At 45.4% G+C, this 23,674-nt stretch overlaps 1 protein-coding gene across 1 annotated transcript in view; it reads right to left on the minus strand.

Annotated features, from left to right (window-relative positions):
* KIF5C (kinesin family member 5C) overlaps window positions 1-8,198 on the minus strand; it is a 124,697-nt gene extending 116,499 nt beyond the window's left edge. Inside the window, exon 1 of the mRNA XM_073634210.1 lies at window positions 7,820-8,198. Within this exon, the coding sequence (XP_073490311.1) occupies window positions 7,820-7,945 (126 nt within the window). The 5' untranslated portion in view covers window positions 7,946-8,198. The remainder of the gene's footprint in view (window positions 1-7,819) is intronic.
* Window positions 8,199-23,674: the final 15,476 nt, after the last annotated feature.

Below are 23,674 nucleotides of genomic sequence, written 5' to 3' on the forward strand. Positions count from 1 at the left end.
TATAGGTGTAGGCCATTTACATACCTTATGAGGCCTGACTGGAATACTCCCAGGATATTGCTAAGTGAGGCCTAGTCATTACTGCTCACCTTCACCATCACAGGAATGAGCTCCTTCTCTGATTTAAACCCTCTCACATACTCTCTCTCTCTCCCGATGCAGTAGCTCTGAGCTCAGCATTTAAGAGCTCGCGCCTGTGATGGTGGAGGATGACTAGGCCTCACTTGGCAACGTCCTGGGAGTATTCCAGTCAGGCTTCATAAGGTGTGTAAATGGCCTACACCTATAGCAAAGGGAATTATTCAACTTTAGTCAGAGTTGCACAGTTTGTTTAATTCCCTTTGCTATAGGTGTAGGCCATTTACATACCTTAAGAAGCCTGACTGGAATACTCCCAGGACGTTGCCAAGTGAGGCCTAGTCATGCTCCACCATCACAGGAGCGAGCTCCTAAATGCTGAGCTCAGAGCTACTGCATCAGGGGAGAGAGAGAGAGTATGTGAGGGGGTTTAAATCGGAGAAAGAGCTCATTCCTGTGATGGTGAAGGTGAGCAGTAATGACTAGGCCTCACTTAGCAACGTCCTGGGAGTATTCCAGTCAGGCTTCATAAGGTATGTAAATGGCCTACACCTATAGCAAAGGGAATTATTTATCTTTAGTCAGAGCTGCACAGTTTGTTTTAATCTGCAAATATTCCTGATCTGCATAGGTAGCTTTTTTGTAAAGGTGAACTATCCTTTTAAATAAAACCTGTCAAAATCAGGCCGCACAAAGCATGCTATGAGAAAGTACATGAACAGAGGTTAAATCATATGCTAAAACAGTCAGTTTATCCAGGAGTTCATTAGCCGATTTTACAAATATATTGCACCATTTTCTGGAAAGTCAAGCCTGGCCCTGCCCCTTCCAACACTCTGACCCTCCCTATTGGTCGTTTAATAAGCTGGGTGACTTCTGTGGCCAATAGGGTGCTTGGAAGGTGGTCAGAGTATTTGCAAGTCTCGACAAGTACATTAAGGGTCCATTCTCATCAGAATGTGGTGTGGCAAAGGCACGTATCTGCATGCACACAGATGCCATGGGTCTCTACAAGCCCTGTAACACAAAACTGACAGCGTCTATGTGCATGCTCTGGAACCAGCAATGCATGCTCAGACATGTTGCAGGTCTTTACTAGGTTACAAATACCCAGCAGAGACCTGCAGCACATCTGTGCATGCGCTATGTTTTTTAAAGATGGCGGTGTGGCCGAGGAGAATGAGGAGCCATAGTGAGGTTTTGCTTTATTAGAACAGTGTCACCGGTATTTTTCCTCAGTTTACTGGACTTGTATTTATAGGAATTTACCACTAATCTGTTACAAAGTAAGATCTTTTTAAAAATGTAACAAATGTTCACAATTATTCCTGAATTGTACTGAGGGCCCAGTTCACACCACATGCAGTCCAGTGCTTTTTTTCTGCATCAAAAACACATGGAAAGTAGGTTATATGGTTTTCAATAGCATAGTTCATACCAGTGCGTTGTAGAACATGCTGCATTTTTCCTGCACTGGAACACTGTAAAAAGCACCAGTAACGCACTGGAACACAAATGTCCTTTTTTAAGGTTAAGAAAAAAGGAGGGGGAAAAATGCACCAGGCTGCATCAAAAATGCACTGGAAAGCATCAAAAAATGCGCATGCAGAAAAGCATCTGGAACGCAGGTGTTTCTATGGGGTGAACCGGCCATGAGAGTCAGTTTTGTACAAGAGATTTGTAGCCACAACAAAGCACTTTAATTCCATTTCTGTGACAATCACCGGCAAGATCTACTGAAGCTGGCAATCTCATCAGCTCAGAATACAGCCATAGATGAAACCACCGACAACCAAGCTATATAAAAAATCATTACAGAAAGGCAATTGACAAATTAAGAGCAGCAAAACGTTTGGGGTTGAGGTTTATTTTTGGTAGGCGTTAATCGCCCTGAAGCTTCTTCCATCCCTAGCACATTACCATAAAAAATAAAAAGCCGCCGACAGACGACAACCTGTCATTACAGTGAATGGGGCCAGTGGCCGCACATAACTATTCACAGCTGCAGCAAGAATCAGAAGATTCCTAATTGCCGGTGTGAATGTAGCCTAAAAGGGCAAGTACAATGCTGTCTCCCATAGCCACCAGTCAGCTCTGCTTTAACTAGTTGTAAAGTCTCAAGGCTTAAAGCGGTTGTATACCCTTTCTTTTTAATTTTTACCTACAGGTAAGCCTATAATAAGGCTTACCTGTAGGTAAAATTAATATCTCCTAAACCTGTACCTGACGTCAGCGCCGCATGCGCTGTGAAGGCCCGGCTAATGGCCCGTACACACAATCCGAATATTGTACGACCGATCGTATGACCGTTTTCACTTAATAGTCGCAAGTAGAAATTGAATAGCTAAATAAAGTCACGAAAATTCTCGTACGACAGGAAAAAAAAAAAAAAAATCGGAAGTGATGTCATGTGTTGAAATTTTTGGACGACAACTCTATTGACTAACCGAAAATCGCACTATCTGGAATCGTACAAGGAAAATTTTCGTGCATGCCCGATCGAATAAGATCGGATGAATGGTCGTGATCGGCTTTCGAAAGTAGTGTACTCAAAATCCGAAAAGCGTACTATCCTTCCTCGGACGACCGTTTTCTTCCGATATTCGGATCGTGTGTAGGGGCCATAAGGCTCGGTTCACACAGGGGCAACCAGACTCGCAGCGCGACTTTGCAAGGCGATTTGGAGGCGTCTTCCGCGCGACTCTGTGCAACTTACAACACGACTTAAAGTTGCCTCCAGGACAGGCGACTTTGGCTGTGGCCAATCACAGAATAATCAGCTCTGTGGGTGGGAGGGGGTTGCCTGGGCAAATGTGGGAAGTACCTGTGTAAATTATTTTCTTTTTCCTGTAAAGTCGCTTCAATATAGATGGAGATCCGACTTGGAGACGACTTCCATTGAAATCTATGGGTACAGGTTGCCTAGAAGTCGCCTTGAAGTAGTACAGGAACCTTTTCTGAAGTCGGAGCAACTTTAGTAGTGTACATTAAGACGGGTCTCATTCACTTCAATGGAATTTCTTATGTCCAGCGACTTGGGGCAAATTGAGGTCTGACAAGTCGGATCCCAAGTTGCTGTAGTGTGAACCGGCACTAAAGGTCCAGCTTGCCGGGAAGAAGACTCCTGCGCGCATGCGCGGGAGTGACGCAATCGCGGCTTCGGCCACTCACAGCGCCGGAGCCGTTATACTCAGAAGAAAACACCAAGGGAACATGTCAGCTCCCTCGGCGTGGACCGGGATCAGATGTCGAGGCCTCATTCTAAGGTGAGTATTTCATAATGAGCTAGTATGCGCTGCATACTAGCTCATTATGTCTTTGCCTTGCAGATTTTTTTGTTTAAAAAAAAAAAAAAAAACATTAAAAAAATCTGTGCGGGTATACAACCGCTTTAATGCACCTGGGTGGGTAGACAGAGACCCCTCTCCTATCTATGTAAGGGGAATGGGGTCCGTTCATGGCGCACACCTATGCACTCGGAGGTTGTGGTACTTGGTTACTTGGGGAGCCACAGTCCATTCTGAATATTGTGTCCAGGTTTCAGGCAGTATGAAACCCAGACACACGATTCTAAACCCGGACTGTCCGGGTATATTCTGGGCGGGTGGCAACTCTAATGCAAGCAGTGGACTGGCTTTTGGAAAGTTTTCTAAATATCAAAATGTGGATGCTCTCCCTCCTCATTGGCGGAGAACCATTGGCTCTCGCTTCTGTCAATCACAGCCAGTGATCCAATGAGGAGAGAGAGAGGAGGTGGGGCGGAGCCGCAGCTCTGTGTGCAAATAGATGTGCAGAAGAGCGACTCGTTAGTGAGTCTGCTTTCGTGCCCCCAGAGCAAGCTGCTTGTTCTGGGGGCACTTGGCAGGAGTCAGGAGCACCAACGGGGGACTGGAGAAGAGGAGGATCGGGTCTGCTCTGTGCAAAACCACTGCACATTTGTGATTTTTTAATACAAATTCTACCGAGACAGTTTGTTATTTTTTTTTTTTTTTTAAATGCCTTTAATGTCACTTTAAGATAAAAAATAAAAATAAAAAATAAAATGAACACTTTTAGCCTTTACAACCACTTAAAAAAAAAAAATATATATCGATTTGGGAAAAGTGAGTTTGTGGATGGTCACAGTTGCAGGTATCATCCAAGTCTCCATAAAAAAAGATTTTATTTTTTTCTATAGTCCAGATTAATCTGTGATAGGAAGCCCTGATTATACAGATGACAGGCAGAAGACATGGAGAATGACAGCAGCAGACTGTCAATGTCACCAGGAACAGGCCCACTGAATAATTCATTCCTGGGAACAATGAGCGGGGGGTGTGCTCTGTGCTGTGCTGAGCTAGGTGAAGATCCCATCCCAGCATCATCCATCCACCCAACAACTGCCAGCCGGGCCAATGCAGGAGCTCCAGTGCGCAGGCGCCGGCCTGTATGACGTCATCCCCAAGGATGCAGCACAGAATCAGCCAGAATCCCCCCCCCCCCACCACCATGCTGCCTGCAGATGATGATGAGGATGAGGATGAGGATGATGATGAGGATGATCCCCGGACTCTCTATTCTCACCCTGTACACGATCTGAGCTCTCCTAGTACACAGGATGAAGGATCTCCCGATTATACAAAGCACATGGCATATGAATAGCAATGGCTGGGAGAAGAAAGGGTTAATGTTCAACACCAGCTCGTGCGGCACCGGGACCCATGTGGAGGCTGCAGTCACATGATCAGAGCGGACTCAGAGGAAGACTAGCAGCCACCCTAGGGGGGAGGGGGGCCCCTTGCTTTCTAATGACGCCAGAAGATGCAAGAGGACCCCTCCCTATACAAACACCTGAGCAGCAGAACAATCCCCCCCTACACACATCGATCTACAGGTTATCCCCCTACCCAGGAAAATCCATCTGCAGACCAAGCAAATGTATAATCCAGAGACCCCTCCACTCCTCCCCCTCCCAGCAGATGCACCGACTACCCCCATCCTCCTCTAATGGTACAGATCATCATCCACCCTACAAAAGGAGAATAAACAGCAATGGGATGATTCATAGTCCTCCTCTGTACATCACACATCATAGGAGCCAGGAGATGTATCACCCCCATCCATCAGTATATGAAATGAGAGATATATACATACACACGTCTGCTGGGAAAAATGGAATGACAGACATTCTGTCCCCTGATAGAGTTCTATAGACAGGCTGATCACACAGATATTCAGATAACATATATAGATAGATAATCAGTATATGCATTGCCCCCACCTGAGATACAACTCCATCTTCTTTACCCCTAATACACACATCAATCTATGTATATCCCAATCCTCTATGAACACTCACATCAACCACCTATACAGGGGTGTAGTATGGCAGATTGATAAATACATCAGCTATAGGGTCACAGATTGTCTGGAGGGACAGGATGAGTGCTTAGAAAGATATATCCCCCTCTAAATAAACACACACACTAAAACAAAAATTAAAAAAAACGTAATATTATTAATATATATATACATACATATACATATACACACACATACACACACACACACCTTTTTCTTTTTTAATGTCGCTTTTTTTAAAAAAACTGACGGCCTGGAAGGACGTGATGAATGTAGAAGATGCAGAGATGAAATATATATGATACATAGAAGATACACACTGTAGATCTACTCGTGTCCTATAACCTCCTAACACACAAACACCCCTGATACATTCTGATACATTCACAAATGCAGCCTGACCATATGGAAGCAATTGTCGGGTAAAAAATTTATACATTCAGCTAAATTTTTAAAGCTGGCTTGGAAGGATGTGATAAGTTCATAGAAAGAATACAAAATATATATAAATAGATAGAACATAGAGGATATAGAGCAGCATATGTCTACCTATAACAGGTCACTGATACATGCACAGGTGCAGCGTGACTATATGGATTCTATAGTCGGGTATATAGAGAGACATATAGAATGTCAGTTATATATTCACTGATGGCCTGGAAGGATGTGACAAATGTAAAGATCCATCGATATAACGGTGTTCTATAGCCATACAGACACATTACTTCTACAGTCAAAGATGCAGCATGACTACATAGAAGCAATTGTCGGGTATATAGAGAGACATCTACACAAGATAAGCAATGTATATACAAATGGCCTGGACGGAAATATATAGGAGATCTATAGACTAATAGATACACATTTATATATTTGTTCTATAACCTCGATAACACACATCACTGATACATTGGGCAGTATGATCATATGGAAGAAATAGTCGGGTATATTTATATACAGATGATCAGATTTACACAAAGACACATCCATTGCAGAGTTGCAGGGAGAAGATACTATATATACACACACACACACACACACACACACACACACACACACACTAGATATTGTACAAGTACATATAGAACTTGTTATATATATTGCCTTGTGATTCACATACATGTATGATGCATACAGGACACACATCCATGAACACACACAGATCTATGATGGCCACCTACAGATCCCCTCCTGTCACCTCTAGGCCAGACACCATCATACATATCCATGTACACACAGATCAATGAACAAATCTAAAAATCACACATATCCATGGTGTACAGTACACAGATCTATGATGGATACATATAGATCCCATCTTCCCCCTCCTCCCCAGAGCCAACTGTCACCTCCATAGACCACAGACACCATATCCATGTACACACAGGCCTATGATAAACAAATATGGATCAACATTTCCATTGTGTACACAGATCTATGATGGACACCTATAGCTCACACACAGAGGTCTATGGTGGACACCTATAGATCTAACACAGAGGTCTACGATGGACACCTATAGATCACACAGAGGTCTATGGTGGACATCATAGACACAGCTCTATGATGGACACCTATAGATCACACACAGATCATTGATGGACACAGATCTATGATGCATACATATAGATCCAAGCCTCCTCCTCCTCCTCCCCAGAGCCAACTGTTACCTCCATAGACCACAGACACCATATCCATGTACACACAGGCCTTTGATAAACAAATATGGATCAACATTTCCATGGTGTACACAGATCTATGATGGACACCTGTGATAAATCACACACACAGAGGTCTATGATGGACACCTATAGATCACACACACACAGAGGTCTATGATGGACACCTATAGATCACACACACACAGGTCTATGATGGACACCTATAGATCACACACACACACACAGAAGTCTATGATGGACACCTATAGATCACACACACACAGAGAAGTCTATGATGGACACCTATAGATCACACACAGAGGTCTATGATGGACAGATCTATGATGGACACCTATAGATGACACAGAGGTCTATGATGGACACCTATAGATCACACACACAGAGGTCTATGATGGACATCTATAGATGACACACACAGAGGTCTATGATGGACATCTATAGATGACACACACACAGAGGTCTATGATGGACATCTATAGATCACACACACAGAGGTCTATGATGGACACCTATAGATCACACACACAGAGGTCTATGATGGACACCTATAGATCACACACACAGAGGTCTATGATGGACACCTATAGATCACACACACAGAGGTCTATGATGGACACCTATAGATCACACACACAGAGGTCTATGATGGACATCTATAGATCACACCCACAGAGGTCTATGATGGACACCTATAGATCCCCCCCCCCCCCAGGACTCACCCCGATGACGATGGTGTCATCCCCCTTGAATACCGGGATGAACTTGTCTCCTCTCTGGATCTCGGCGGTGTTGAGAGGCCGGAAGCGGCACATCACCTTGATGCTGCATTCAGCGGGGTCTGCCATCTTTCTGGGGGGTCACAGCTCAGCTCATCAATAGAAGGAGTACAATGGGAAGGGGGTGGCGGGGGGGGTCTCGATCAATCAGCCTGATCACAGCCTCCAGCCCGGACACTACATGGGGGCAATCACAGGGCGTCCCTCCCGGAGATCAGCCCGGCCATCCTGCATCATCAGCACCACCATCCACCTTCTCCTGCCAGCTTTGTCACTTCACTGCATCACCGGGCCCCTCCCTGAGCACGCTCCCCGGCCTCCCTCCCTCCCTGTCTGCCTGCCGCAGGGCATGCTGGGACTTGTAGTCTGGAGGCAGGACTGGCAGGTGCAGGGGGTGGGCAGGATCCTGCATAGAAATCGATGTACAAAATCCCCTATAGTGTCACTACTGGACAATGATGATCGCATGAGGCTTAAAGGGAAACTAAAATAAATTCATTCAGGTATGTATTGTAAAAGTGGATTTCACCCTTTAAATTGGACATTTTTTTTTTTTACTTTTTTTAAACGAATTAATGTATTAGTACTGAAAAGCAGCCCTTCTGTGTTTCTCACCTATTATACTTTTTTTCCCCACCCCCAGTGTGCAGGTTATCACCAGGGGGCTATGGGGGCCTGAAAGAGCCCTGGGGAAAGGGTTGCCAACTGTCAGTAAATTTACAAACAGTTTATAAAATCCATCATTTTTGCATCTGTCTGTAAATGTCCAATACAGATGTCCATAACGAACATTCACCGACAGATGCCACAGCGACGACCCGTCCAAATGGGGCGCAGGGGCACCGCCCGCCTTTTTTTTTTTTTTTTTTGTAGAAGCACATGATTAGAGCCTGAGACCCCATACACACTATTAGATTTTCTGCAGATTTTTGTCTTCAGATTTACCAAAACCATGTAGTGCAAGGGCCTGCCTGATTTTAAAAATTGAAACTCATATTATATGGTTTTGGTAAATCTGAAGACAAAAATCTGCAGAAAATCTAATAGTGTGTATGGGGTCTTATGCTCTAATTGGCTTAAAAAAGGGGTGGGCACAGTGCTCGCCAACCCGCTTGTGTGACAATTGTGACAATAGCAAATTAATATTCGCTGTTGTCTTCCTGCTTCTCCTCCCGGCCAATCCTGGCTCAGGCCCCGGGGGTCTTGATGTTGGTCATCCAGCACTTACCCCATCTAGGTTCCAAGCTGGCAGTGTTGCAACGGGCAGGCATCTCCTCCTCCCCTGGATCATGGCGGCTTCCACCATGCATCTCCTCCATCCTCCTCCTAGGTGTCCAATAGGATCGCCTGTCCTTTCAGCCAATCGGGTGACGAGTCTCCCGACCTGCTTCCTGATTGGCTGAGAGGAGAATCAGTGTGAGAATAGCAAATATTAATTCGCTATTCTCACACAACTGGGTGGCCTCGGAGCGCAGTCCTCTGCGCCCCAAGCCTATTAGAGCCTCTGGCTCTAATCACATGCTTCAAACCCCCCCCCCCGCCATTGGAATCCATGCATCCAGTGCCCCGAATGTAGATTAGGGGGCCAGATGCATGGATGGGGGGCGGCGCCCGTGCTCCCCTAATGGACTGCTGATGTAAGCCCTTTCCTATACTCAGTGAAGTGAATAGCCTCAGAGATGAAACAAATCTCCCTACATAAGTTTTACATGTATATCTGCTGTCTTCAGCTTTCTAAATTCTTTAGAAAGTGCCCATCGTGTTACAAATCTTTTGGTATCAGCAGTGGGAGTGGAGACTGGGTATACACATACACTGTGTGTGAGCTGATTGGAGGAAAGGCACACCCCCCCCCCTCCACATAGGCAGATGAACAAAGAAACTTGCAGAGGAACAGAGCAGCAGAAAGACAAGGAACTTAGATGTTGGGAGAGAGATAAGTAAACACTACAGATATATGTACCCAGGACAGATTTCATTAATGGGGTTTACAACCACTTTAAAGAGGAAGTAAACCCTGATGGGTTTTACGTCCTCTTTTATTCCCTGCAAAGTAAAAGCATAATGGGCTACTATGCATTCCATAGTAGCCCATTATGCGGCACTTACCTGCAAACGAAGCCCACACTGTCCCCACTGGAGGCCGCATCCATCTTCGCCCCTCTTCCTTCCGAGGCCGCGGACTCCAGCTGTGTGACTGTCCAGAGCCGTATGACATCACTGCCACGCATGCGCGCTGGAGCCGCCAGTCACGCTACCCACTCGGGAAGAAGCATCACGGAGGGTCGTTTCTTCACAGTACATGCGCCGCTGACACTATCGGCGAACTACAAGGTAAATATCTCCTAAACGGCGGACGTTTAGGAGATATTTACAGTACCTATAGGTAAGCCTTATTCTAGGTTTACCTATAGGTACAAGTTCTAAAGGGGTTTACAACCACTTTAAGCAACTCCTATCTTATAAGAAAGTGAGTAAGCTACTTCTACCTCATGTATGCTGCCATGGATTGGTGCCAAGAGAAGAAACATTTTTGTGAGTATTTGATACAATTTTACATTTTTTGCAGTTGTGAGCTGACTTCCTGTTAGAGGGTGGCTAAGTTAGTTCTCCATGGTCCCACTGTATGTAAGAATATAGCTCTCCCCTTCTCTTGCTCGGTCCCACAATAAACTATGGAAGATAGAATTTGTAGTGAGCATAAAGCAGTGCACACGACTACAACTAACGTGCATTGCTAGTTCCAAACAAATGGAAGTAAGGGTAAAAAGGAGAGGTTCAGGAGCTCAGGGGGCATAAAAACACAGTAAGAAACAATTTCATGAAAAATAGATTACAGGGCCATTAAGTAGTGGGTATGTTTAAATGTTTTTTGCAGAATCACAATATTATTTATTATTGGTTGTAAACCCTAACATATACCCAGTGAAGTGAACAGTCTCAGATGATACACAGAGATGAAACAAATCCTCCTATATAAGTTTTACTTGTATATCTTCTGTCTTCAGCTTTATATACTGTTTAGAAAGCGCATGTTCTGTCAGAATGTTCTCTTCCTGATTCACCTGTGGGTGTGGATTTTGCTTTACACTTTGAAACGGCTGATTGGAAGAAAGGCCCCCCCCCCCCCCCCCACTGTGCTGTGAATAGACCAGCTCTTTGCTAATCTATTTATAGCACCCACCCAACACAAATTTCAGGCTGGTTTTATCTCAGTTGTCGGAGAACTTGCAGAAGTTATCATGCTGGTAACTAGGTGTTGGTGAATGGTTCGGGCCGAACTTTCGCTGTTTGGACGTTTGACGAACAGCCGAACAAATGGGTCGTTCGACCGTTTGTTCGCCCCCCCCCCCGAACCGACCACAATGCATTGCGGCGCTAAACAGTGCATTGCAAGCCCTGATTGGCTGAAGCAGTGAAAGCTTCAGCCAATCAGGGCACAGAGCTCTGTCAGAGTCATGATTGGACACTGTCATCATGACTTTATCCAATCATTGCTCATTCCCGCCCCACAGTATAAAAGTATTCTGCCAATGGCAGCCATTTTCAGTGTGATTTCGGCGTGGAGAGAGATGGAACAGGGCTCTGTTCAGTGCTATTAGTTAGTGTGCTATACTGTGCTATTTTGCTTCAATGGTCAGTGTAGAATATTAGTATAGTGTCAGTCATGAGATAGTGTGAGTGTAGTGAGGAGGACCATCATTCAGCTTTGCATAGTGTGCAGCTAGAGTAGGGACAGTTCAGATATTTTTACTGTACTGTAGTGAGACCGTGTCATTCATACATACATTAGTGTAGAGTAGGGGCAGCTCAGATAGTTTCAGTGTAGTGTAGTGAGACCGTGTCAGTAATCTTTAGTGTATAGCTAGAGTAGGGACAGTTCAGATAGCGTCAGTGTAGTGACGGTTGAACACCGTCTATTTGATTGCGTTACTGCCAGTTTAACGCCATATAGTTTTGTGTGCGTTACTGCCAGTTTAACGCCATATAGTGCTGTGTGCATTACTGTCAGTTTAACACCATATAGTTCTGTGTGCGTTACTGCCAGTTTAACGCCATATAGTTTTGCGCATTACTTCCAATTTAACACCATATAGTTTTGTTCATTACTGCCATTTTAACGCCATTTACTTCTGTGTGCGTTACTGACAGTTTAACGCTATTTACTTCTGTGTGCATTACTGCCAGTTAACGCCATTAGTTCTGTGTGGGTTACTGCCAGTTTAACGCCATATAGTTCTTTGTGCGTTACTGCCAGTTTAACACCATATAGTTTTGTGTGTTACTGCCAGTTTAACGCCGCTTACTTCTGTGTGCATTATGCCAGTTTAACGCCATATAGTTTTGTGAGTTACTGCCAGTTTAACACCATTTACTTCTGTGTGCGTTAATGCCAGTTTAACGCCATATAGTTCTGTGTGCGTTACTGCCAGTTTAACGCCATATAGTTCTGTGTGCGTTACTGCCAGTTTAACGCCATATAGTTCTGTGTGTGTTACTGCCAGTTTAACGCCATATAGTTCTGTGCGTTACTGTCAGTTTAACACCATTTACTTCTGTGTGCGTTACTGGCAGTTTAACGCCATATAGTTCTGTGTGCGTTACTGGCAGTTTAATGCCATATAGTTCTGAGTGCGTTACGGCCAGTTCAACGCCATATAGTTTTTTGCGTTACTGCCAGTTTAACGCCATTTACTTTTGTGTGTGTTACTGCCTGTTTAACACCATTTACTTTTGTGTGCGTTACTGCCAGTTTAACGCCATATAGTTCTGTGCATCACTGTACGTTTGGCACATTATATTGCAGTATATTATAGTGTAACCATGGACTGTGTCTGTGTAGTGTGAGTACTCAAATTAAAGTGCACCAAACACCTCTTTACATTGATTAAAGTGCATCTACGTACAGATTTCAATTTCTTCTTTACATTTGCTTGTAAGCACCGCCCCCTCCCTTCTAATAATGTCTGGGAAGACAACAAGGAGAGGCAGACGTTTCCTTGGTACTGTAAGGGGGCCAGCAACAAATGTGTCCACAGGCAAAGATGTTGACGTGGTGGTCAGTCCTCAGGCAGGGCATCCTTTCCTCTGTTTAGTGAGTTTGCCCGTGCTATCCAGCCACAGCATGCAGAGGAGGTGGTGGACTGGCTTACTAAAACTTCCTCATCCTCTGTCACGCAAGCAGAGACAAGTGTGCAGTTGCCAGGGTGGATAAACCTGCCTCCTTGTCCACATCTATTCCTGCCATAGCCCCAACATCAGTCATTGAGGAGTCAGCTAAGTTATTTGACCACAGCATCAGCCACTTGCACCCTGATGATGCCCAGCCATTACTGGATTCAGATGTTGGTTCTGAGGTTGAGGATGACAGGAACATGAACATGAGAGGGAGGAACACTGGTAGACAAATTGGCATTCATGGTCCCCTAAGCCACAGCGTATTGCCAAGTTGTCTCCAGTTGTAATGATGAAAATGGAGGAGATAGAGATGACGATGATGATGATGAGGTCACTAATGCGACTTGGGTGTCAGATAGAGCAGAGGAGAAAACTGCAGCTGTTATCTCCCAGCCCACTCCCCAAAGCTCAGCTGTCTGGGTCTTTTTCAGCACATCTGCAGCAGATCACACTGTTGCTACCTGCAAACTGTGTCTCAGGCACATCAAACGTGGCAAAAACACTAACCATTTGGGTACCATATGCTTAAGAAGGCATTTAACTTCCAACCACTCAGCCCATTGGCAAGAGGACCTAATAGAAACACAAAAGGGGCACAAATCTGGCCCTCCTCCTTCTTACCCATTTCAGTCTGCCTATGCTATATCGAGTCATTACCTCCCAGCAGCCTCCACTGACAGGGACTATGGTATAGCACAGAGTGTCCCAGGTCCTAGCAGCACATCTGCCAGCAGCACACCACCAGCTGTAGACTGTAGCCGGCAAATTTCTCTGCCCCATCTGCTGCAGCGGAATAAAAAAATACAGTTCCTGCCACCCACATGCCCAGCGTCTAAATGCAAGCTTGTCAAAGCTGCTGGCTCTCCAACTTCTGCCTTTCAGCCTGGTGGATTCTGCCCCCTTCCGTGAATTCACATAATGTGCTATACCACAATGGCAGGTTCCCAGTCGCTACTACTTTTCACGTAAGTCCGTTCCATCTCTCTACTATCACGTGGAAAGGAATGATCTGGCATTGGGCAAGGCAGTCAGCCATAAAATCCACCTTACTGCTGACACGTGGTCCAGCAAGCATGGACAGGGATGATATATTTAGTTCACAGCACACTGGGTAACGCTGCTTGCAACTCGAAAGGATGCAGGACAGGGCTCGGTGCTACAGCTTGTTGTGCCCCCAGGTCTCCATACAGCTGGTGGTGATGATGCCAGACCTGTGAGCTCTACCCCCTCCTCCTCCTCCTCTGCCACCTCCATGCCCTCCTCTGCAGAATTGTCCTATGAACGTCAGGTAAACCCTAAGCGTTCAAAAGGCTATTCCCAGAGTCAGGCTAAAAGGTGCCATGCAGTGCTTCAGCTGGAGTGTTTAGGGAACAGGAACTACACCGGAGCAGAGATTCTTGCAGCTCATGCAGGACAGGCCCAGAGGTGGTTTACACCACGCCAGCTGGAGCCAGGAATGGTGGTGTATGATAATGGCTCAAACCTCCTGTCCGCCCTTAGACAGGGAAAGTTGACAAGTGTGCTATGCCTGGCACATGTCCTCAATTTTTTAGTGCAGCGTTTCCTAAATACGTACCCAGGGTTGCAAGATGTGCTAAAGCTGGCCAGAAGAGTCTGTAGCCATTTCAGACAGTCATACACAGCCAGTGCTCGGTTGGCTGAAATTTAGCGGGAAATCCACCTGCCCGTAAACCGCCTGATTTGTGACATGCCCACCAGGTGGAACTCAACTTTTTCAATTCTGCAGCGGCTATACATGCAGCAGAGGGCTGTCAACGAGTACCTGTGCGAATACGGCACGACGACAGGCTCAGGCTGCCTCAGCTTTTTTTCCCAACGCCAATGGCTGATCATTAAGGATGCATGCACTGTATTGTCACCATTTGAGGAGGCCACAAAGATGGCGAGCTGTGACAGTGCAGGCATCAGTGACACAATCCCTGTTGTGTTCCTGCTGGAGCAGACTGCGTGGCATTATGGACAGGGCACTGGAGGTAGAGCAGCAGGAGAAAGAGGAGGACTTCATTTCCTCTCAAGGCCCACTTTATCCAGACACCATCATTCCTATGTCACAGAACACACAGGAGGAGAGAGGGGAGGAGGATGAGGAGGAGGATTCTGGCACTTTCATTGGCTTCGAAGAAGAGGAAGACATGCGTCAATCTGTAAGCGATGGCTTTTCAAATCCAAGACCCTTGGGAGGAGTAAGTGGCTGGGAGAAGGAAGTTCCAGATGCTGTCATCCTGAGTGACCCCGGGAGTCTGCTTCTGAAGCCTCTGCAAATTTGAGGTGCATGAGCAACCTCATGCTTCAAAGCCTACTAAAGGACAAAAGAATACATGGCATAAAGGAGAAGGATGATTACTGGTTGGCAACCCTCCTTGATCACCATTATAAAGGGAAGGTCTCAGATATCATCCCGTCCCCACAGAGAGTGCAGAAGATAAAATCTCTTGAGGACACGTTAAAGAGGATTTTCTTGAACGCTTTTCCTGACTCCAGTAAGTTGCAGTATCGTGGAAAATGTCCTTTTGAGTCTTCTGTTGGTCAAGAGAGGAGCGTTGGAGAAAGCATCCGCCTAAGTGAGGCATTTCAGAGTTTTTTTAGTCCTCGCCACCCAGGGCTGTCAGCTTCCACATCCCATCGGCAGTGTCTACATCACATAGTGGACGATTACCTCGGGGCCAAAACAGAGATGGAGAGCTTTCCAGCTGATGATCCACTGACTTACTGGGTCATGAGAATAGACCACTGGCCAGAACATACCCAGTATGCTATTGAGTTGTTGGGCTGCCCTGCATCCAGCGTGCTTTCATTCAGTGCTACAGGAGGTTTAGTTACTGACTATAGAACGTGTCTGTCCACTGACTGCGTGGACCGTTTGACTTTTATAAAAATGAATCAGTATTGGAGTACCAGCTATGAAGCCCTTGATGCCGATGTCACTGATTAAGTCTTTTTGGGATGTGGAATCTCTGCAGGAGGCTGTTCAATCATTTCATCTGGAAGAATGTTTTTGGTATAGGTTTCATGGGCACAATTAACACCCAAAGACCATTTTTTCAGCACCTGTTTGACAGGTGCATATCATTGCAATTTTTTTTGCCTTCATCAAGAGCACCTCTATAGGGTTACAGTGGGAAAGCACCCCGACACCCAAAGAGTAATTTTTCTGCACCTGTTTGACAGGTGCATATCATTGCATTTTTTTACAGCAAGACCAATTCTTGCTTTCATCAAGATTACCTCTATAGGGTTACGGTGGGAAGGCGCCACCAATTTTTATGCACCCGTTACTTCTATCCAAAGTCAAAGTGACACTAGAATGTATCCAAAAAATCTCTAATCTTGTTCCCAGTGCACTACATTGTGGCCTCATCATACACACTGGCTCCCCAGCTGTTGCTGAGCAAAATAAAGGCAGCTTGCAGGGAAAATGTCATTTTTTTTGGCTTTATAAATGCAATTGCTGCAGCAGATACTAGACATAGTACAGATATGCCACTTTACAGGTAGATTAAGGGGACCCCCCAAGCACTATATTGGAAGGAATTTTTCATTTTTAGGTTTTCACTTTAAAAATCAAAAAATCACTGCTTTTTCAAAAATTATGTTTTTTACAACTTTTTTTTAAGGTAGGGCAGGACCCAGACCCTTATAACCATTGTATGCCCAATTACTTGCATATAAGCCTTCAAAATGGGCACTTTTGATTTTCGACGTTCGGGTCGCATTGACTTTAATGGGGTTTGTTGTTCGGGTCCGAACTTTCACAGTGTTCGGAAGTTCTGGTGCAAACCGAACAGGGGTCCGTTCGGCCCATCCCTACTGATAACAGAAGAATGGAGCAGGAGAAAGCCACGGGACTCAGGACTTTGAAGAGAGATAAGAAAACACTGCAGATATATGTGCCCAGCTCAAATTTCATGGATCGGGTTTACATCCACTTTAATGTCACTTTATGCCAATATATGGCAATTCATATTATTGATCATTGGATATTTGTACTGATGCTAAAGGGACCCAACCAATACAAGAAAAGAAAAAAAAAAACTAGCTGCAGCATGTAAGAATATTGCCCTTAGTCCGTAAAATGTATAGAGCCACAGCATTCTATATACCTTACAAACTAGACAGGAGTTTACTAAACGAATGGGAGTTTTAAGGTGTCATATAGGGTGAACATGACTGCAGCGAGCCAGGTGAATGATGTCAAGGGTCTAAATGGATTCACTGGAGGGGATTTACCAGTGAATCCTTGATAAACAGAACCTTAAGGCTGGGTTCACATATGAGCACGCAGCGGCTCACAGTAGGAGTCCATTGCATCCTCGTTCACTGTTTCAGGTCTGATTTCAGCCCAAATTTTTGGCTGAATTCAGACCTAAAACAGACCAAAAGACGCACAGGGCTCCTGTGCAAATCGCACCCGAGCCACTGCGAAGATACGGAACTGGCTCAATAGAGAGCTGGTCACAGTCTCCTGCTGTGCGAATTGGATGCAGGGAAACCCACATCCAATTCACACTAGTGTGAACCCAGCCTTAAACCGGTCAGTAGGGATGAGCCCAATGTTCGAGTCAAATTTATGTTCGATTCGAGAAATCGGTGTTCACCCGTTCGCCGCATTTAGAACAATATGGGGCTTTCGCAGGAAATTTGAGTGCCCGCGGAATGTCCCACAATGAACTGCAGCTGATTGGCCAAAGCATCCACCTGACCTGCATGCTTTGGCCAATCACAGCGCGCTCTGCTCTGAGAGCCATGATTGGCCAAAGGCAGGGTGCCTTTGATTAATCATGGCTCAGGGGGCTCAGTTCACGCCCCACACTATGTAAGGCTTCTTACATAGTGGCCGTACATAGTGTAATAAATGAGAGCAGCAACATGACATATAAAGGAAAAAATGTCATTTAAAACTGCTCGCGGCTGTAATGTATTGCCAGATCCCGGCAATACAGATAAAAATCATTGAAAAAAACGGTGTGAGTTCCCCCCCCCCCCAGTTCATTACCAGGCCCTTCAGGTCTGGTATGGATTTTAAGGGCAACCCCGTGCCAAAATTAAAAAAAAAATGGCGTAGAGTTAATCCCAAAATCCATACCAGTCCCTTTTTCGAGCACGCAACCTGGCAGGCCGCAGGAAAAGGGGGGGAGAGAGCGCCATACGAGAACCATACCAGGCCACATGTCCCCCCCAAACCACCTTGTCCCCATGTTGATGGGGACAAGGGCCTCTTCCCCACAACCCTTGCCCAGTTGTTGTGGGGGTCTGCGGGTGGGGGGCTTATCAAAATCTGGACCCCCCTTTAACAAGGGGGCTCCCAGATCCCGGCCCCCATGTGAATGGGTAATGGGTACATTGTACCCCTACTCATTCACGAAAAAAAGTGTCAAAACAGTAAAAATGACAGGAGACAGTTTTGGACAATTCCTTTATTAAATAAAAGAAAAATGTAAAGATAGATGTAAATCTATCTTCAATCACAGTACCGACAACCGTAAAAACAAAAAAACAAAAAATGGAAATACTCCGCCTCCATGAAAGGTGTCCCCGCAACTGCAAACTGTTCACAATGACAGCTGTTATATAGCTGAGGGCGGGGCCACCTGTTTACGTCACCGGGTGGCCCTGCCCTCAGCTATACAACAGCTGTCATCATGAACAGGCCGTAGTTGCGGGGACACCTCCCATGGAGGCGGAGTATTTCTGTTTTTTTGGGGGTTTTACATGGGAAACATGGGAAAGATGCGCTACTTTACAGACAGACTAAGGAGGCCCCCCAGGCATGATATTTAAAGGAATATTTCATTTTTATTGTTTCGATTTAAGCAATATTAAAATCACTGCTCCTGAAAAAATGGACATTTTTAAAACTTTTTTTTTGCATTGATACATGGGGCAGGACCCGGCTCCCCAAACACTTTTTATGGCAATAGCTTGCATATAAGCCTTTAGAATTAGCACTTTTGATTTTTCATGTTCGTGTCCCATAGACTTTAATGGTGTTCGCGTGTTCACACAAATTTTTTGCCTGTTCACATGTTCTGCTGTGAACCGAACGGGGGGGGGGGGTTCGGCTCATCCCTACTGGCCATACATGGATCGAAATTTGGCCAATTCACTAGGGACAGGCCGTGATTTGATCCATCTACGGGCAGGCTGATAGCCATTAGCAGTTGTCATTGTGCTGGGCTGGCCAGGAGGGCTCTACGCCACCCAAAGTAATCAAATCATCTATGGGCTGCCTAAAGTGATTGTAAACAATCGCCTTGTAAAACAACCCATTAAGTTTAAAAAATAGAAATGAAAAGCAAAACATTTTTATATAGATATAAAGAAACATTATAAATACCCTTTTCCCTTTTTTTATAAGTGATCACATTCCCTCTGTTCTCAGCTGCATAAGAGCTGGGGGAGGAGAAGCAGCAGCACACTGAGCTTCCCAGTGAATGGCTGTGCAGCGGGGGCATGTCAGGACAAGTCCAATCATTGGAGGAGAGCAGGCTGATTTCCCAGCATAGCTAGAGAACTGACTATGGTGTGCTCTCCTGCTTAATGTGGTCAGTTTTTAATAGAAAAGCAGAGGGACTGGCAGGAACACTAGGGATTTCACATAAAGGAAGCAATGCAAAGAGAACAGGATACTTTCTCATACAAGTACATGGTACAGCAGCAACATATCAGGAATATGAAGTTTTGGGGTAAAAAATGCTTTAAAGTGGTTGTAAACCCTTACACACCACTTTTACCTACAGGTAAGCCTATAATAAGGCTTACCTGTAGGTACTGGAAATATCACCTAAACCTGCGCTGTTTAGGAGATATTTATCATATACGCTTGCGCCAACCTCATCGGCGCATGCACACTAAAGAAAGGGCATGGTCGCGCCTTTCTAAATGGCGCATGCCATGACCGTCAGCTCCCACACGCATGCGCGGGAGTGATGTCACGCGACTCCGGCCAGTCACAGAGCCTGAATCCATGACCCCTGGAAGGAAGAGGAGCGAAGATGGATGCGACCACCAGCGGTGACATCGCGGGCTTTGTTTGCAGGTAAGTGGCACATAATGGGCTAGTATGCCATGCATACTAGCCCATTATGCTTTTACTTTGCAGGAAACAAAAGAGGAAGTAAAACCCCTCAGGGTTTACTTCCTCTTTAAGTCTTTCTTATGCCGCGTACACACAATTGGAAATGCCGGCAGCAAAACTCCGATGAGAGCTTTTGGTCGGAAAATGCGACCGTGTGTATGCTCCATCAGACTTTTGCTGGCGGAAGAGCAGGTTCTGTATTTTTCGGTCGGAAAAAGTTCCTATCCGAAAATGCGATAGTCTGTATGCAATTCGAACGCGCAAAAAATCACGCATGCTCAGAATCAAGTACGAGACGGAAGCGCTCGGTCTGGTAAAACTAGCGTTCGTAATGGAGATAGCACATTCGTCACGCTGCAAATTATTTGATCTTTTAATGCAGTGCATTCTTTTGTTCTTTATAATGCTAGAATAATGAATTTGATTTTCTGCTGATATTCACACAGAGTTCTGACAAACGTATTTCTTTAATATTTCTCATGATCTCCTGAATAATCGTTTTTGTTTTTAAAGCCAGATCTCCATAATAATGTTTAAAATTATTATTTTATTTCTTGCGCTATAAACAAAACAAGAGTGACAAGTTTGAAAAAAAAACACAATATTTTTTACTTTTTGCTATAATAAATATCCAAATTTTAATTTTTTTTTAAAAACAAATTTTTTCCTCAGTTTAGGCCGATACGTATTCTTCTACATATTTTTGGTAAAAAATATTGCAATAAGCGTATATTTATTGGTTTGCGCAAAAGTTATAGCGTCTACAAAAAAAAGGGGATAGATTTATAGCATTTTTATTTATTTATTTTTTTTTTACTAGTAATGGCGGCGATCTGCGATTTTTATCGTGACTGCGATATTGCGGCGGACACATCAGGCACTTTTGACACATTTTTGGGACCATTTACATTTATACAGCGATCCGTGCTATAAAAATGCATTGATTACTGTATAAATGTGACCGCCAATGACGGGGTTAACTAGGAGGGGGCGCTGTAGGGGTTAATTATGTTCCTAAGGAGTGATTCTAACTGTGGGGGAGGGGACTCATAAGGGGAGGAGACCGATCGGTCTCCTCTCCTCTGAAAGGACGTGGATCTGTGTGTTTACATACACAGATCCACAGTCCTGCTCAGTTACCGGGCAATCGTGGGTGCCTGGCGGACATCACGGCCGCCGGGCGGCACACCGGGACCCCAGTGATGTGGTGGGAGCGCGCCCCCTGGGGGGCCTGGAAAGCCGTCACATCATATGACCGCAGCCCAGGATAACAGCTGCACCGTCCCACCGTCATATGACGGTGGGTGGGTAGCAAGTGGTTAAAGGAGAAATCTTACCTTAACATTTCACACTGCCAAGCAAACCTATTTTACAGCTCTTATTAACACCTTCTCATCTAGTCCCCGTAAACACTTCTCTACCTTCAACTTTCTACTTTGTTCTCCACCGCCTCCACCCACTGACTTACTCACTGCCCAGGAGATCTCTAATCACTTCAAAAACAAGATTGATACAATCCGCGATGAAATCTCCGCTCTACAGGTATCTCCCCCAGCTAAGACCCCTTGTCAACAGGTACAACTGACACTCCCCCTATTCAAATCTACTACTACAGATGAAGTTGCTAAACTCCTTTCTATCGCCCACCTAACCGCCTGTCCCCTGGACCCTATTCCCTCTCATATGCTACGGTCGCCCTCTGACTCCATCCTACACTCTCTAACCCACATCTTCAATCTCTCCCTCACCTCTGGCATCTTCCCCAATGCGCTAAAACATGCACTGGTCACCCCCATACTCAAAAAGCCGTCCTTGAACCCTACCAATCTTAACAACCTACGCCCTATCTCCTTGCTCCCCTTTTCCTCTAAACTCCTTGAACGCCTGGTTTACAACCAACTGAGTGACCTCCTCATTAAAAACAACCTTCTTGATCCCCTTCAATCTGCATTTCGCCCTCAACACTCCACAGAAACTGTTCTTTTAAAACTCACAAATTACCTACTAACTGCAAAAACCAATGGACACTATTCTGTACTCCTACTTCTGGATCTTTCAGCTGCCTTTGACACGGTTGACCACCCCCTCCTCCTCAAAAAACTTTACTCCCTCGGTCTCCGTGACTGCGCTCTTCAGTGGCTCTCATCCTACCTATCCCAACGCACCTTCAGTGTCACTTACAATTCTACTTCCTCCACTCCTCTTCCCTTCTCTGTCGGGGTCCCCCAAGGTTCTGCTTTCGGACCTCTTTTATTTTCAATCTACACCTCTTCCCTGGGTCAGCTGATAGCCTCTCACGGCTTTCAATTTCATTTCTACGCTGATGACACACAAATCTATCTCTCCACGCCTCAACTCACTCCATCAGTCTCCTCACACATCACTAACTTACTAACCGACATATCTGTATGGATGTCACACCACTTCCTCAAACTCAACTTGTCCAAAACTGAGCTTATAATATTTCCTCCCTCACGTGCCTCTTCCCCTGACTGGTCTGTCAAGAGCAATGGCACAACCATCCACCCGTCCCCACATGTCAGGGTGCTAGGTGTTATCCTGGACTCTGAACTCTCCTTTCAGCCCCACATCCAATCACTTTCCAAAGCTTGCCGCCTCAACCTCCGCAACATCTCTAACCAACAAAACCACAAAGCTCCTGATTCACTCCCTGGTTATCTCTCGCCTCGACTACTGCAACTCCCTCCTCATTGGCTTACCTTTAAATAGACTATCCCCCCTTCAGACCATCATGAATTCTGCTGCCAGACTCATCCACCTTACAAACCGCTCAGTGTCTGCTACCACTCTCTGCCAATCCGTCCATTGGCTGCCACACACCCAACAAATTAAATTCAAAATACTAACAATAAGTTACAAAGCCATCCACAACTCTGCCCCCAGCTACATCACTAGCCTAGTCTCAAAATACCAACCTAATCGCCTTCTTCGTTCCTCCCAGGACCTCCTGCTCTCTAGCTCCCTCATCACCTCCTCCCATATCCGCCTCCAGGACTTCTCCTGAGCCTCGCCCATCCTCTGGAATTCCCTACCCCAATCTGTCAGACTGTCTCCAAATGTATCCACTTTTAGGCGATCCCTGAAAACTTTCCTCTTCAGAGAAGCCTATCCTGCCTCCATCTAACAACTGCACTATTTTCTCCATTAGCTCATCCCCCACAGCTATTACACTTTTGTATAACTTGACCCTCCCTCCTAGATTGTAAGCTCCAACGAGCAGAGCCCTCTGATTCCTCCTGTATTGAATTGTATTGTACTTGTACTGTCCTCCCTAATGTTGTAAAGCGCTGTGTAAACTGTTGGCGCTATATAAATCCTGTATAATAATAAAATAATAATAATATAGTCCTTCTGCAGGACCTGTATGATGGCAGAACAGGTCTCTGGAATAATGATCCCCAGAGCCTGGGGGGCAATGCCTGTAGAGAACTTGATGCCCTGCAGACTTCTCCCCGCCGCCAAGTCCCGCAACGTGGCGACTAGCCTCTGCTCCGGAGAGATGG

Source organism: Aquarana catesbeiana, linkage group LG06 (genome assembly GCF_042186555.1).
Source record: "Aquarana catesbeiana isolate 2022-GZ linkage group LG06, ASM4218655v1, whole genome shotgun sequence".
In the NCBI taxonomy this organism is placed as follows: Eukaryota; Metazoa; Chordata; class Amphibia; order Anura; family Ranidae; genus Aquarana; species Aquarana catesbeiana.